This window comes from Balearica regulorum, chromosome 2 (assembly GCF_011004875.1).
Source record: "Balearica regulorum gibbericeps isolate bBalReg1 chromosome 2, bBalReg1.pri, whole genome shotgun sequence".
NCBI lineage: Eukaryota > Metazoa > Chordata > Aves > Gruiformes > Gruidae > Balearica > Balearica regulorum.
The window spans coordinates 78,905,313-78,923,110 of NC_046185.1; the positions used below are offsets into that span (position 1 = coordinate 78,905,313).

General features: G+C 40.1%; 1 protein-coding gene across 2 annotated transcripts in view; it reads left to right on the forward strand.

Moving 5' to 3' along the window:
- ADCY2 (adenylate cyclase 2) overlaps positions 1-17,798 on the forward strand; it is a 226,266-nt gene that overhangs the window by 126,373 nt on the left and 82,095 nt on the right. For both annotated transcript variants that reach the window (XM_075744769.1, XM_075744770.1), the window contains 2 exons: positions 15,540-15,688; positions 16,909-17,020. In XM_075744769.1, the coding sequence (XP_075600884.1) occupies positions 15,540-15,688; positions 16,909-17,020 (261 nt within the window). The remainder of the gene's footprint in view (positions 1-15,539; positions 15,689-16,908; positions 17,021-17,798) is intronic.

Genomic DNA, 17,798 nt, shown 5'->3' on the forward strand with positions numbered 1-17,798 from the left:
CTGCAAAGATTTGAGTGAAAGTTGCTTATCAACCATAAAATATTTACAAATCCCAGAAACAATAATTTGTTGTTGGAGCATGTTCCACCAGTCTGCAGAGTGTTATTCACAGAAGTGCTTTAGTGTTGCATACAGAGTACACCATAGCGTGGAGATCTGTCAGCTTTTACAGTGAGCTTTATGCTACCAAAAGTAAATCTGTAAATACATTTGATTTGTTATGTAAGATATTTTTAGATCTCTATTCATGTATAAAATAAAGCCTGAGTATGCAAGTATACAGATGGTAGTTTATGTACAATTTCTAGAAGATGAAAAGAATACTGAAAGAGTAATTTTACTGGAATTCGTGAGGTGCAGGTTTGCTGTTTTTTTTCTCACTATATTGTAGCCAGATATACTTGTTTACGAAGTAACACAAATATTGAGGGTAGAGCCAATTGTTACTGCAAAATTGACAGCACGCATTTTCCTTGCTTCTTCATAAAAAATCTTTCTGGCTAGTGTTTGAAAATAACAACTATGTTTACTGCTACATCTTGCAGCGTAGCTTGGGCTCCAGCTTTTGGTGTAGCCCCATGCTTTCTTGTTGACCTTTTTAAAAAAACCCAAACCCATCAGATTTAGGTAATTGAAGGTATTTTAAATCTGGCCAGCTGGCACAGCCATTTTTCCTTCCTGTCTCCTATATCACAGTGAAGAAAATGATTTCCAGTTCCTCCTGGGCCATATTTTGTTCCTGTCTGTTTACTCCCTTCTTCTGCACTGGAAGCAGAAACATAATAATACTGTATTGCATACGCTGTTGGATTTCTGTACCACTTGAATGGAAAAAGTCCATGTGGGGACTTTCACCCTTTCAGTGTGCTGCTGTTAGATACTAGAAACAAGCAATTGAAGGATGCAAATGTGAATCCAGAACTTGTGCTGGAAGACGTGAGGTGACTGGTCTGGGTGGCCATTACTGTCCTGAATCCATTGAATTTTGCCCTGCTGGAAGAGCTATAGGCTTGCCAAAGAAAGATGGACCGGTTGCACTGAAACAGCAGTCAGTATTTCAGCATTCAGTCTCAGACCAAAACGCCAGGCTTCTTTGGAGACTAGACAAGGAAAAGGATACAGGAGAATAGCAGAGGAACTGATATCACACCAGACAGATAAGATGCAGACCTTTATCTGTCAAGCATTAAATAAGAATTGCCTTATGTATAGGGAGAGTCATTCTTTGAACAGCAGGTGTTATGAGCTAAAGGATGAGCTTTTGCAATGAAAGTTTCTCTTGACTCGCCCAAATACGAAACAGCCTTTTGCTCAGAAATAATTTGTAGGATTTGCTCATTTCATGGGCTGCAATCTGTGCAGGAGTAGGTGCAGCCGCAATGGCTTAACCTTGCTGGATCACCGAGAGAGTTTATTCAAACTTTAAACCATGCTTGGTATTACGGCACATGACTCATATAGGTGCTTGGGTAGAATAGCTGCCATTGTCAAAAAAATTGGCTTTTATTTGCAGCACAGTTTATTTACAGCACTGATTTAGAATAAGTTAACTCTTCAATCATGGGAAAACTCAGTATTGCTGATGGAACAGAAGAAATACCAAGACTTGAAAATAAACCTCTCACTGAGTCCTTGCAGGGCAGAGGTTCCTCCACCCTTCTTCTAGAAAGCCTTTCTAGTTCAACAGCTTCCAGTGGCTTCCAGCATTGAAGCAATCTCAGCAATTGCCTTCTGGGTCTGTAGGAAATCTTCCTGTCACCTTCACACTTGGTTGACAGTCTACTCTGCAAAAGTCAGTTGCACTGCGGCAGAGTAATATCCCGCTTCTTCGTGCTCTCTGCCTGCTTGCTCCATCCTGTCTTCTGAACGGTTCTTTCTGCTGCACCTCTCAGTGGCTCTCATTTAGATAGATTCACTTGACTCAGAGTGCAGCATTTGGAGAATAACATTTGGTTTTCCTTTCTTCCCTTCCATCACACCCCTTGGAAAAAAAAATAAAATATTAATACTGAGATTGTAAACTGCAAACAAGCAAGTTCTGCAATGACCCAAAAATATAGGGCGCTTTTCTGTAGGAAGGCCCTGATTCACCAGAGCATGTCAGCGTATTTAGCACATGTTCCATGGATTCTTGGCAGGACTTAGCATCTGCATGTTGCTAAGCTGTGCTGGATGTGGCAATGCAAGTGCTGCTGAATACAGCTATGAGGCTGTCGTGGGGAGGACGGCCATTTTAAGGTGTGCCTTGGAGGTTTTACCAAATCAGGATTGAAAAGGAAATTGGCTCCCTTTGGTTTATTAATAACAATAGTGTGCTAATAAAAATCAAAAAGTATATTATAGTATTTCTTACTACAAGTGGCTGAAAACATACAGAAGCCTTTTTTTTTTTACCATTTTCTTCAAAATTATATAGTGTAAATGGTGGGAAAAGCAATACTAGTGTGAAAAAGAAGTACATATTCTGTAACCCTTGCTAATATCATGCAGAAAGAGGTTTTAAGCAGTAAAAAAAATTTCACCAAGAGGACTGGAACAGGAGCCAAATATGAAAATAAGCATCCTGTTACACTACAGATGTAAATTGTAAGTTCTGCCTCCCTTTCCAGGAATTATAGTTCCTGTATGCTAAATAGTCAGCATTATGTGCCTCTATTGCTGAGATTTCAGTTATAAATAATAAATTATGATATTGTAACTTATATGGTAAAATTTTATCAGTTATTATATATACTCAGGAAAGAGTGTGTCTTCAAAATCACCTTCTAGTTTCCTTTATCTCTTTGAACAGCAACACAGTCCTCATTGTCAACATGTTTTTCTGATGGATACACATGTTAATGCATTTTTAAAACCTGGAGTTTCAAAATCCACCAAATTAAATAAAGGCATGGAGTATATTCATGATGTATGCTGGACATTATCAAAAAGGACTTTAGGTAAAGAAGTGACAAACCATTTCCAAATTTCACAAAAGCTTGGAAGTAATTTAAGTGCAGTAACCATAGAATAGATTTAATTCATCCATGTCATATTTGCCATTAGAAATAAAGCTGCCAAAATCAATCAGCTGAGCTTTGGTGTTTGTTTTTACAGTATATTTAATTCATATTCACATGTACAAATGTGCTGGCATCAATGTGTAAACTGGGATTCCAAAACATTAGAAATAAAATGTGGAATCGGTAAGAATTAGACCCATTTAAGACCCCTCAACATGTGAGACTTATAGATAGCCATGCATCTGGACCTAATCTCACAAGAGGACAAACTGGGACTCAGCTTTCCCTGTGTTGAAGGGCGTTCGCTAAAAGTCTCCACTGGATTGTGCCTCCCAGGGAAAGAAAGGGAGACCAGCAGCAGCCCTTGGGCAGGAGCTCCAGGGTTAGGGAGTTCACCTGGTGTGCTGCAGGAGGGGAAATCTAGTGCATGCTTCAGGGGTTGCTAAATTGTTTCATTTTGGAGTGGATTAGCTTCACCTGAAAAAGCTGCTAGGGTTCTACCTCTGAAATAACTTCATGCTCACTGAAAAGATTTTTTCCTTGGGGATAGGAAGAGAGAGGAGGTCTGTTTTGGCAGAGGACTGTTTTGAATATGGGTCACTCATGGAGCACATCATCTAACCCCTGGATCTCCTGTTAAAACATGAAGAGTTACAGAGCTGACCCCTGTTTCTGCAGCTCTGGTAGCTATGGCTCTGTACTGAGCCTGTGTTAGCAGCGGCAGGTGGCGGGGGGCTGCGGTGGTGAGCTCTGATGGGGGGGTCGTGAATCGCCATGTGCCAGTCTAAGCTGCCTCCAGCCCACCATGGGGTGCATGAGAACAACTATGGAAAAAAATGCTCTGTGTACCAAAACTTACCCATTGAGCACCAAAATGCTATATAATCAGAGGCCCACTGTGCTCCTGCCCAAACGTGGTTCAGAAAGAAACAGGCAGCTGCTGGAGGCTGGAAACAAGCTGCTGGGTGTGGGGGATTCTGCATCAAAAGAGAGTGCGTACACCCCTGAGGGGCTGCAGCCCATGGACAACCCCTTCTGGAGCAGGGACACACCTGAGGGCACTGCAGCCCATCAGTGTCCCAGGTTGGAGCAGGGACACTGAGGACAAGGGCAACAGAAACCATTATGCATAGAGCAGCAGAAGTGGTGAAGCACAGGGTGGCAGAAACGATCACAGGTACCACCTCAACTTCCTACACCGCCTGTCACCTCATCACAGGAATTTTGATGAACTGAGTATAATCCACAGCAAAAATAAGGAAAAATGGGATTGAGAAGTGTGCAGGATAGATTGTGTGTTTGTCTCTGCGTTTCTTTTTTTTTTTTTTTTTTTTTTGCAAAACTGCAATCAGCAATGTTTGCAATAAATTAATTCAATTAAAATTCCCTGACTCTAGACTCTTTTGGTCACAGCAGAGTCCCAAGCAAACAAAGGTGCCTCCTTGCAGCCCAGAGCTAAGCACCTGGTAGCTCTGAGTACAGAATTGTAAGCAACACTGTTTTCTGGGCATTTCCTACTTATTTATCCTCCCCTTTCAGCTCTAATTTTTCTTGGTTGCATTTTTAGGATTCTGATTTTCTCTCTGCATTGCACACACAGTCTTAGAGCCTGTCCTCCTGGGATCTGCTTTCCTTAGGTGACAAGGCACTTGAAAGTCTGCTATTTACCACCCCAGTCTTTCTGTGGATTAAGCTGGAGTTTCTGTCTGCATCCTTATATGCCTAAATACCTCTGGAACCTACCATAGAAAACACTCTGGAAATTATACACATGTAACATGGCAAATGTTGTTTAGGAGTTTTAGAAAATAACCCGAAGATAATTCTGAAAGCTTTAACCCTTGCTATGATTTATGATAAATTTTGTTTTGTGAAGTAAAGCCTAGTAATAAGTGTTCACATATAGTTCATCATGTATCTGCTGTACAGTAAGTTATTGGGTTTTTTCCTGATCAAGTTCCTCAAAATAAAGAGAATTGGTTATCAAAACTGTTTTTCTTGTTTATTTTCTGGTAGGAGCAAAGTTTTTAATTTAAAACTTTCTATGTTTAGTAGCAAGTGAATATAATCATTAAAGAGCAATGGGAAGATTTCTACAAGATACATATTCTGTGAATAAGTGCAAGAGAAACTTTCATTCCCGAGATGGAGATATAATGCAAATCGTTCTTGTTGCCTTTTATTTAGACCATTGTAAGGAAACAAAAGGTTGGTTTATGAATGCAGTAACAGTGTATACCCTCCAGACATCTGCCTGTTCTTTGATTTCTACCTAGGGTGAGTCAGCTTCCTCTGTCTTCAAGGCTAGGGAGTGAGCTGCTGAATGAATGGTGACACTGCTGCTCAGAAAAAAGGTGTTAAAATGTACGGTTTCCATCATTAAAATTTATCATCGCTGTTTCACAAGAAGTAGGACAGATCATTACTGTAGGTTCCTTTTTCATTTATGTATGGATGAAATAAATTTCTTGGATTAACTTCTGCTTGAATAAACTTCTCCCTCCATTTAAATAGTCTGTTGTATGTGCCAAACCTATGGTTACCTACTTCTACTCTTGACTAATCTAATGTAGAGATTGAGAGTTTTGATCCATTGTTATTGCCGTCTTGCCTTGCTTCTGACCGCTGCATCTGACCCGCTTTGAAGTGTTTATGAGCTCCCGACAGGCGTAGTTGGGTGACTGATCCTTGGGTTTGATCCTTCTTCTGTGTGGTGACTAACATTTGATCACACAAATGTGTGGTATCTATATGGTGTCTGATAAAATATTGGAGAATTACCCGTGAAATACAGCAGAAATCTATTCTTGCATGCTTAGTTGGTATTCTGTAAGCAGACAGCTAAAACATCGCAGGCAAAGTCTGAGGTAAAAAAAGCCAGTTTTACACTAACTAGGTGGAGGAGCTATGCTGTCAATGTGCTTCAGACATGATTTTCTAACTTAAGTGCAATCATAGAATCGTAGAATCATAGAATGGTTTGGGTTGGAAGGGACCTTAAAGATCATCTAGTTCCAACCCCACTGCTGCAGGCAAGGACACCCTCCACTAGACCACATTGCCCAAAGCCTCATCTAACCTGGCCTTGAACACTGCCAGGGAGGGGGCATCCACAGCCTCTGTGGGCAACCTGTTCCAGTGCCTCACCACTCTCACAATAAAGAATTTCTTTCTAACATCTAACCTAAATCGACCCTCCTTCAGCTTAAACCCATTACCCCTTGTCCTGTCACTACACTCCCTGATAAACAGTCCCTCACCATCTTTCCTGTAGGCCCCTTCAGGTACTGGTAAGCCACAACTAAATCTCCCCGGAGCCGCCTTTTCTCCAGGCTGAACAATCCTAACTCAGCCTGTCCTCATAGGAGAGGTGCTCCAGCCCTCTGATCAGCTTCGTGGCCCTCCTCTGGACTCGCTCCAACAGCTCCATGTCTCTCCTGTACTGGGGACCCCAGAGCTGGATGAAGTACTCCAGGTGGGGTCTCACAAGAGTGGAGCAGAGGGGGAGGAATCATCTCCCTCGACCTGCTGGTCACACCTCTTTTGATGCAGCCCAGGACACGGTTGGCTTTCTGGGCTGCAAGCGCACACTGCCGGCTCATGTTGAGCTTCTCATCAATCAATACCCCCAAGTTCTTCTCCTCAGGGCTGCTTTCAGTCCATTCCTCGCCCAGCCTATAGTTGTGCTTGGGATTGCGCCAACCCACGTGCAGGATCTTGCATTTGGCCTTGCTGAACTTCATGGGGTTCGCACGGGCCCACCTCTCCAGCCTGTCAAGGTCCCTCTGGATGGCATCCCTTCCCTCCAGTGTGTCGACCACACCACACAGCTTGGTGTCGTCGGCAAACTTGCTGAGGGTGCACTCGATCCTGCTGTCTGTGTTGCCGACAAAGATGTTGAACAGTGCCAGTCCCAGTACCGACCCCTGAGGAACACCACTCGTCACCGTTCTCCACTTGGACATCAAGCCATTCACCACAACCCTTTGATCGCAACCATCCAGCCAATTCCTTATCCACCGCGTGGTCCATCCATTGAATCCATGTCTCTCCAATTTAGAGACAAGGATGCGGGACAGTGTCAAATGCCTTGCACAAGTCCGGATAGATGTCGTCAGTTGCCCTTCCCTTATCCACCGACTCTGTAACCCCATCATAGAAGACCACCAAGTTTGTCACGCACGATTTGCCCCTAGTGAAGCCGTGTTGGCTGTCACCAATGCTGTGCCTTAGAAGTGCTTTTGGTTTTGCTTTGGATTTGATGCTTTCAACCACAAGGTTTGACTCTAAACTGGGCAGCTAAACAGGAAACCTCTGTCTTTGGCGAAAGGGCTGTATAGATACCTTTCAAGCAGTACTCTCCAATAACTTCCCTGAAATCATAGAATCATAGAATCGTAGAATGGTTTGGGTTGGAAGGGACCTCAAAGATCATCCAGTTCCAACCCCCCCTTGCCATGGGCAGGGACACCCTCCACTAGACCGGGTTGCCCAAAGCCTCACCCAACCTGGCCTTGAACACTTCCAGGGAGAGGGCATCCATAGCTTCTCTGGGAAACCTGTTCCAGTGCCTCGTAGTAAAGAATTTATTCATAATATCTAATCTAAATCTACCCTCTTTCACTTTAAAGCCATTGCCTCTTGTCTTATCACTACATGCCCTTGACGTCCCATGGACGGTTTGGAAGAAGGAAAAGACATGAGGAGAGCACTGTGTATGGTTTTGTTCATTTCTAGTGAAAAAATGACATAAAACTCTTCTCATCAAAATGTGAAATGAGATGTACTGGAGTTAAAGGGTTTATTGTTTAAAAGAATTATATTGAGCAAATGCCAGCTCTGTAATACTTCACCGTTATTAAAGGCTGATATAGTAATAACCATATTAATGTCATCAAATAGACTCTTTGCAAAACACTGCTTCTGTCTATTCAGCAGTGGTCTTGACATATATGAAACTTAAAGCAAGAGTTAACAGAATCAGACTGAAGCAAACCTTGACATTGTGTCAATTAATTAAGCAGCTCTGGCTGTGTATGTCATTATGTTCTGTTTTTACTGTATTGTTTTGCTGTTTGATGACTCGGCTCTTGTACAGCCGCAAGATAGGCATGTATTCTGAAGGTGTAGTGAACCTCATTTGCAAAATTAGTCATAGACAGCCTGCATATGCAAACTGTAATCTATGCATAAACATTAAACATCCCTGAAGTTCCTTGAAGGAATTTGTCTTTGCCAAATATGTGGTGAGCCTGTGCATTTAAATGAGCTTTCAGACCAACTGAAATCATTGCCGCAAAGTGGTGCTTTCAGGTACCTTTAGTGTCTTTGAAGATGAAGGTGACCAGCTAGATGTTAAACGCACATTCACAGAGTTATTCAGCAGCAGATGAGCTGGGCACACGGAGGGTGCAGAATGGTGCATATTTAGCCTGAAACCCAATACCTGTGTTTCTATCTAAAGCCTGGGTTGATTGTACCATTCTTGCTATGTGAGCAAGTCACAACACAGATGTTTTGCCATTACAAAATGATTTGAAAACACTTTGCTCCCTCCTGGAGGCCTGGCTGGAGCTCGGGGCGGCGCAGGGAGGGCAGCCCCTCTCCCCTTGGCAGAGGCTCCTGGGCAGCACGGCGGGGGACAGATCTCTGACTGTCCCCTTCGGCGGGAGCTGCCTTTCAGCTGCGGCTCTGCTGCTCGGCCTGGCCTCAGCTACAGCTCCCGTGAAACTGCCGCCATGCCTGTGCCTGGCCACAGGCCCCTTGGTCCAGCCACAGTCCCCAACCTGCGACTGACTTCTCAGGCCTCCCTGGGCCTCACCCTGGCCCTGGCCCAGTCCCGGCTCCCCTGTGGACATGTCCATGGGCTGGGCTGGTGGTCCTTGGCGGCCACCCCAGTCCTGCCCCACTGGCCTCGCTGTGGGGCTGGGCCCTGCCCCGCTGGCAGCCCCCATGCAGGGCTGCCTTTCTCACTGGAGTGGCTGGCTCACCTATGGCTTGTTTTCTGCAAAGCATCTTCATGAGGGAGTTCATGTCCCATGGCTGGTGAAGCAGCAAGGACTGAGAGGGTGGTGCTCTCATTCTGCTTGTGTGTATTGATTTTCTGGTTTTAATTTTGGCTCCTGTCATTGCCAGCCTTGAAATTTCAACAGTTACAGTGCTGGGCTTGGGGGATTTGAACAAACTTGTTTTCCACAGGGAGGGGAAAGAAAAAAAAAAAAAAAAAGCATAGATGAATGTTTCTAGCAATGAGGAGCCCTTTAGGAGGCTGTTAATGAACAGACAAGAGTTCATAATTCTGTCATCAGAAAAGATGTCAGCTGTGGCATAAAGCCTGTACTAGCCATGAGTGAAAGCAAAAGCTCCAATTAAATATGTAAAAAAATGGTTCAATATGACAAAAGCTGTGATATGTAGGAGACTTCTCGATGTCAGGAAGAAATCTTTGCCTGTTTTTGTCAAGGCCGATGACAGCATTTTGGAAGTATTTCAGAAAAAACCCATCCTAACAAAGGAAGGGGCTGCCGCTAGATAGGAAGAGTATAAACAATCAGCATGAAATAAAAGATGCTGTATGATGGGTTTGTATTTGGAAAGAAATAGAGTGATGTACTCAACAACCTTGTAGGAAATTGAGTCATATGAAAATGTTTTTCAGTTTTTAATGGGGAACAGGTTTGGGTTAAGTAACTTTCCAAAAGCAGTAGATTTCAGTAAGGTGTTCGATGCAATGATGCTGGTCATCCTGATTGAAAGTACTGACACTGTTCCCCATCAAAAGAGCACAGTCTAATGGATTTTGAGTGGGGTAACTGGAAATTGTCAGTGGAGATGTTTAATGAATTGACACGTGTGTCGTGTTCTGCAAGAACGAGTTCTCATCCTTTATGCTATTATGTATTTTTTATTAATGATCTAGGAGATATGTGAAGACAATCACAGTCATTTTTAAAGAAAAGCCAAATATTGGTTTGATAGTAAATACAGTAATACAGAATGCTTTATAAACTATATTCATCAAAACAAGGTACACCTTTTTAATAACTGTCTGGAAAGTCATCATTCTAAAAGCAAAGAATGTGGGTCATAGCTAGAAAATTGAAGGCTGCAACTTTGAAAAAAACATTCTGGAGACACAGCAGACAGGGAACTCCAGAGATGTTACAACAGAAAGTTGTACAGTGTAAGTCATGGACATATTGAGGGGTAAAAGGCAGGAGATTATGTGTGTGTATGTCTTTGTTTACTGGAGCACAATGTTAGGATTTGTGTCAAATTAACTTTCAAAAAATGTTTGAAGGTTGCTGAGGATTTAGAGAAGACAGTGAAAAAAATCTTCGGAAAAGGAGATTTATGGAGCTGAGTCTGTTTACCTGATCAAAAAGAAAATTAAGTTATCTGATCAGTGTTTAACTTTACACAGAAAAGAGTGTGGACATTAATCTTGAGCTGAGAAAGATACAACGGGACCGAGACTTCAAAGAAAGAAATGCAGAACACATTTTTAACAGTTTTTAACAGTTCAGCTGATTAACCACTAGAACAAACAGCTAAGGAGTTGATGAATTCTCCATTTCTTGATGTCTCTGTGATCAAGATTGGATACCTTTCTTGGCGTGTATGAGTTAAATGCAGTTTACTGGTCTCAATACGAGTAATAAGGTTGGTGGAGGTTACTAACATAGGCTAAATTTAAGGAGATAATAACACCTAATTTTAAAAACACATCTCCCCTCCAGTTAGGAGTCCAAGTTAGCTTTAAGAAAATACAATTTACAGCTGTTTATCCTAGTAGGTGTATTTAAAAGAATGTGATTCATCATTGTGTGATCAGGAATCACAACATTCCTTTCTTGTAGGTTATTTCTTGGTACATTTCAAGGGCAGCTGAAAATTTTATTTTATCCATCTTTATTTGTAAACTTTGATGTGAAGCTGGATGCACGTATAGGCTCATGGCTTCTAGAGCTCTTACTGCTGACTTATTGACCTGGTTTGTGAAACTTGCTAAATAGATGATTACACATATGCCACAGGAATCTGAAAACAAAGCCCAGCCCACAGAAAAGTAGAATTCAATATTCAGTACCGTAAATGACGTTGTAAGGGACAAAAATTTCCCTATATGGGATTATAGCGACAAAAATGCCCCTGTATGACTTAATTGATCTACATATATCTAGTTTTTCTGCGGACTTCTTCAACATCAGAAGCTCAACAACAAACATGGACATTTCTTCCAGTAAGACCAAAATTTGGACCTGCAGTTCCCTCCATAAACAACAGAGAGAGAGAGAGAGAGACTTGCCCCCTACGGGAGTTCAGTATTAGATTCTGTGAATTGCCTTGAAGGACAGTTTCTTTCCATTCAGAGTCAGGCGCTAAGCTAATTTTAATGTAGTGAGCCCTATCAGAATACCTTTGTTTCTCCATTCTGTTGTCTATAGTATTCAAGAGATCAGACTAGATCGAAGAATATTTGGCCTTTAAATCTATAAATTCTTAGAATTATTTGTGCTTCGGTAAAGAGAAAAGTTGATAGTCATGTAATCTTGTACAAATGAGTGAATGAGAATTGGTAGTTTACATAACAAAACAGGAATGAGCAAATAAACAATGCATTACTGCCTCAGGGCAAGAAGAGTCTGATTTGTGAAATAGGCACTTAAGAAAATGTACTGTACCAAGCATTTGAGGATGTTTTGCTTGCTTACTTCATAACAACAGCATGACCTCCATTGTGCAAGATACTGCAAATGCAATTGGCACCTTGCAAAAAACAATGCACTCCTATGATATTTGACTTGTATGCTAACTTTCTCTAGCAAAACAAACATCCTTTATCAAGCTTTAGGGGAGCGATGAGTAACTGCTAAAGTTATCTGTATAATTTAGGGAAAATTCTGACACGGAAATCAACTTGGATGTGAAAGTTTGAGAGAGCAGGAATTCAAGAAACACTTTGCCTGATACTACTAAAAATCCTCAGTTAGAGCATCCAGGGAGAATGACTACTTGGTAGCCATCTTCTGGGATCCAGATAGACATGTTCTGAGAAGAGAGGAGTACTTCACCCTATTGAAAGACACTGTAACATTGTACTCAGTACGGATTGTGTGCTCTGTCTTTTAGCCCTAGGACTTTAGATGTCAGCTACAAATGATCTGAGTGTGAGGGGAAAGCATAGCCCCAGAGCACACAAATAGTCTGGAAATAGTCTTGTGTGCATGAATCACATGTACTGGCTGTAAGGTCATGTTGGTAGTATTTCAGGGAAAGATATTTGTGAGGTGATTTTCATTATTGCCATAGCACTGCAGTTGCTTTTCCAACCAAAGCAGGTACTGTTATTTTTAGTCTGGAGACTTTTGAATGCTACATCTTGACCTGCATTCAGAATTACTTTGGCTTTTTTCTTACAGAGTGTAGCTCTGAGAGTGGCTTCTCTGTCTACTACAGATAGACAAGTGTTTTGTCTCAAAGTCAGTGTCTTGTATGTCAGCTCACTTAAGTTTTGATGTGTAGATTTTCTGTCTTTTTGAGAGAATAGTACAGAATGCATTATCAGATAAAAAGCCATCATAAGCAGCAGTCTTGAGTTGCTATGTTCCTCACACTGTTCCAGTCTGCAGAAATTTCAGTGCACAACATCAGGCACTACAATCTGATTAGTAATTGGTTTTGATCCTTCCGCTTTGCTCTTTTTAGCCACTAGAGATAACAAAACATGAAGGAAGAGGTCTTCTTAAATGCTTTACATTTCTTAGGATCTTTCATCAGAGAAGGAACAATGTGTTTGTAACCATTTTGTATTTGGCTAGCTGACCAGCCCAGCCACAGTCTTCATGAATAGTTGAGATTCAGCTTCTTTCACAGTTGTCTTTCAGTGAAAGAAACCCAAATTAACAATATCTGAGTGAAATGTAATATATGACTTGGTAACACATTATCACACAAGTGATAACTTCAGGATTGAACTGTGAGCACTCGCAGCTGTGTGATGGAGAGGCTGGCTGAAGCACTTAGGTGTAGCTGGGCCATGGCAGGATGTTTTGCAGTGTGCTTCACCAACTGCAGTTCTCTAAAGCCGCCTCTGGTTGTAACCTTATCTTTTGTACAGTGGAAACAGAGGAAGGAAAACATTCTTTGGAGGGAAGTTCTGGTGTGGTGACAGCTTCACCAGGAAGTTTAAGCAGAATGGGATAGCGGTCTGGCCTGGAGAGAAAAAGGAGAGGAAATGTCTTGTCTCTCCTGCTGTTCTCTACAAAATAAGAGCATTCTGTTTTCCCTTTCCTCTTATGATTCTTTAGCTTGTAGTTGACTTTACGCTGCTTCCTATGAAAACTTTTTATATTGCTTTTTCTATTGCTTTCTTGAAAACTTCTGCGGCTTTCTTTCTCCTTGACCTTTTGCCAGCCTCTCTGGGTTTCAAAGACATAAGCAGTAATCTGGACATTGAGTGTCTGCCTCACTGCATGCCTGGAATGATAATGGAGTCATAGGAAGATAGTGAGGTAGCTGGCTTTTACTAGCCATGGTACAACAAGAGCACAGTGATGTAAAAATGGAGCTAAACGTACGCACCTCTTTGTTAACTATTGAATCATAAGTATTAACAAGTGCTGACCTGTCCTGTACATCACAAAACAGCAACTTTCTGTTGAAGAGCAACTTGGAAGAGTAAGCTTTCATTATGGAAAAATAATCCATTGTTTTTGCAGGTGTTCATTATAAGTTAGCAAAATACCTCCACCAAGGACCAGTGGACTACATTAGAAATGAAAATACATCGGCCTCTTGCATGTGTACTTGCTAAAATGCCTAAATACACTAAATTAATCTTGCATTTAAGAAATAAAACCACATTATCTTTTTGATGAAAAGTCAATTGTATATATTATTCTCAGTTACAATGTGTCAAATCTGACATCCTAGCAGCAGGAAAACAGTACGTCTTTTATTCCTGCCTCCTTTAGTCAGGCTAGAGACAAATATGCTTTACCTTCAACATTTATTTCATAACTTATCTTACTGTTTATGTGATATGCCTTAGTAAACAAAATAAAGAGCAGTCTAGACATATGTGAATCAAAACTACGTTTTGATCTCACCAAAGTGGGAAAAAAATTTAAAAAATTATCAGTTCAGTATTACTTAGCAACAAAGCAAGATTCTGTCTTGATTCATTGAAGTAGAATTTTTTTTACAAAGCGTGTGCAGGATCAGATTCATAGGGACTCATGAAAGTTAATGCTATGCTTGCAGGTACACAAATGCTATGGGGAATGGGAAGTCATCGTTATGCATTACAGAGATAGCCGAGGTAGCTGCAAACATCAGAGAGTCTATAGCCCTGTTATTGGCATGCTCCACGCAAGGTCATTAGACCTGAACAGGAATAATTATCCCAGGCACAGCATTGGATTAATGGTTAGACTTCTTCTGGTACCTTCACAAATAGAACTGCAAACTCTGCAAAAATACACATTGTGAACCAAAGAGAATGTGTCACTGTGTGTAACACCTGCAGACTGTGCACATTTTGAGGTCATCATCTTTTGTGGCATAGCTGTTTCTCTCTCTGACTCCATCATGGGCTTTTGCAGCTGCCTTCCCCCTCCTCACTGGTTAAGGGTTCTGGGTTTTGTGCTTAGCCAGAATTAGCCTCTCCTTTCTGCCTACAAGAAAACAGGAAATTCTTGTTCAGGTGAAGGTGGAGTATGATCAAAGTAGGAAGGTGGGGGTTTCTTTTGCAGAGTTCTACCTATTCTCTTGTTGATTCAGTTTTCCAAAGAAGTAGGAACTCAATGCAAAGCTGTCACAGGTATAATGGGCAAAATTAAAATGTACTGACGTAAGAGAGCTTCACAAGGAGAAGACCATGAGTATAATACCAACAAAAAATAAGGAAAAATATGTAGGTTGTTTTGTTTTAAATATTTGATTTCTTTTAGGCTAATATTTTCAAAAAACTTCAGTTTGTCAAATGCCATATTAAATTAAGGGGAGAGTACATATCAAAATAGTCTGCAAAAGTCCAACATTTTCAATGTGTTCTGTGTCCTGACTTTATCTTTTCATTTTCAGTCTAACAACTGCTAAGACTATGACTAAACATTTAAAATATATTTTAAAAAGTGATTTAGCCTGCTCTTGAGTGAATTGGACCATATTTTCCCGAAGTCCTCTGAACAGTCCTTGAAGCTCTTGCTTTATTTGCTAATCTGTATTTCCTGCATCCAACTCAGATATTGAATAGATTACATAACTACTTCAGACATTAAGTTTAGCTTAAGCTTTTTCTAATATACACAAAACCTTGAAGAAGTTAGATATTACTTGGAAATGTGTGTATACCTCTGTCAAGGTCTTCAAGGAACTGATTAATTTTGGAGGCCGTACCAGGCAAAGGCCTGAGTACAAGCCTCGTTGAAAAGTTCTAGGGTATTGGCAATAGCATATGCCTTGCACAGTATTGCTGCCCCGCTAATTTCATTCTCTTTAAAGAAATTGTGGACATTTCATTTTGAATTTTAGGAGCGTCTTCTACTTTCTTTACTGCCTGCTCACATTGCCATGGAAATGAAAGCAGAGATCATTCAGAGGTTACAAGGTCCTAAGGCAGGCCAGCTGGAAAACACCAACAACTTCCACAATTTGTATGTTAAAAGGCACACCAATGTAAGGTATTGTACTGTAATAAAATGTATCAACAACATTCAGAAAAATTTTGAAAAGAAACTGTTAAGAGAGCAATTAGAAAATAATTGGTTTAATATGTTTTTGAACGTTTAATATCTGTTAATTTGATCAACTGCTAACAATTCTGTTAACTCTTCTTTTCAGAAGAGCAAAAAAGGTGATAATACAAAGGAGTTGTTTAGAAAAAGCCACACATTAACAGGCTTTCTTCATAATATCTTAATTCTTCAAGTTAAAGTACCAAATCCTGTTTTCATGTATACTAGTCAAAACTGTAATTCATGTCAGTTATATTATTCTCAACTTGTAATTTTCTTAACTGGAGCAATTTCTCAGGTTTTATATAAGGTAAATAGAGGCAGCTGTATCACATATGTATTTTACACACTACCTGAGATAAAATATTCTGCTGACAAATATAATTGGTTATTAATTATAAATTTCTAGAGGTTAGAAAAATCATTCACCATGTATTTAAAATACTTTTTCATCTTTACAAGTTGTTTTGCCTGTTTATTTGATTGGACAAGTTAATTTGAATGACAGTCTTAGAAATTACATCTTTAAAGCAAGTTTCGCAGGACTTTTGAGGAAGTTAATTTTCATTTGCAAGCACAAATACTTTTTTCCTTAGACTGATTGTATGAACTGGTCAAGTTTTCATAGCATATGGCTTGAATATCTTAGCAATCAAGCTTGAATTTAATAGTCCGAGTAACAAGTGAACAAAGATGTCCATGCTGCGTATCATTGACAAGTAAATCTAGACAGAAAATGTCTACAATGATAAAAAGTTATTAAACAATTTCTGATAACAAACATGTTTATTGAAATCATTGCCATTATTATATTGCCAATTTATGAGTAGGAATTTTTTTTTTTTAATATACTGTAACAAATATAGATATAGAATGCCTATAAATACCTAGAAATATAGGTATGCCTGTAAAGATAATACCTGTGATTGTAATACCTATAAAGGTAAAAATAAGTATATATTACATATAAATGTACCACCTGTAAAGGTAAATGAGGGGTTTACCTATAAATATATTTATTGCTGTACATTTAGCAGTCGCCATTTTGCGTACGGGCATACCTCTGTGAAGTCCAGAATGCCTACTTTCAGGTTTTGCTGTTGACTGACAAATCCGAGTTCTGCAGGAGGAAACTGTGACCAAGTTTCTGTTCATTTCTATTGTAGCATCTTGTATGCCGATATCGTGGGATTCACTCGCCTGGCCAGTGACTGCTCGCCAGGGGAATTGGTGCACATGCTAAACGAGCTGTTTGGCAAGTTTGATCAGATTGCAAAGGTGGGTTTCTACTGGGCTGCTACAGTTAGTTTAAATAAGTAAGTCATCTTTAAAATATTTTTTCTTCTTAGGGACTCTTCTACTTTCAGACAGCATTTCTGAGGCTTTGGCAGGAAGATTAGACTTGAAATGCGTGAAGAAAAAATCTGGTTCCGGTCTGAGTGTAACTGTGTTTCTACCAGTATGACAATCTGTAAAACCCAAGATAGCTCTCTCTAATAGGACCAATAAAGACAGCTCATGGAGCCCTATAAAGCTAAATGGAAAGTGAACAGCTCTTTAAATAGATTTTTTACAATAACAAGGATTAAGAAACTCAAGATAGAAAACTGATACAGTCAGTTTTCTGATCTCTGGAAAAGCATTTAAGAGATTGGAGAACAAGGGAGACAATATCGATCGAAGCAATTGTAATTATTGACCACAGCCTCTTGATTACTCAAGAAGAGATTCAAATATAATCAGAAGATTGTGTGCTTTTTATTTAGCTGTCATTTTTATAAAAATTACATCAAACCTCATGCTATGCATGAAAGTGAAATCAGAAAGGCTAAAACAGATACATTTTTTTGTGGTTTTTATTAGTTCAAAAACTATTGTCTAGTGTTGGTTAAAAAAAAATAATTAAATATTTGCATTGCCTTAGAGTACAAAAGATAAAAATAAGATTATGATAGTTTCAGGAACTATTGCATAGTGCATCTTCACAGATGTAAATGAGGAAGGTTAGGTCTTTTGATTTCATATTTCAAACAAAAAGACATGATACTTTGGCTTC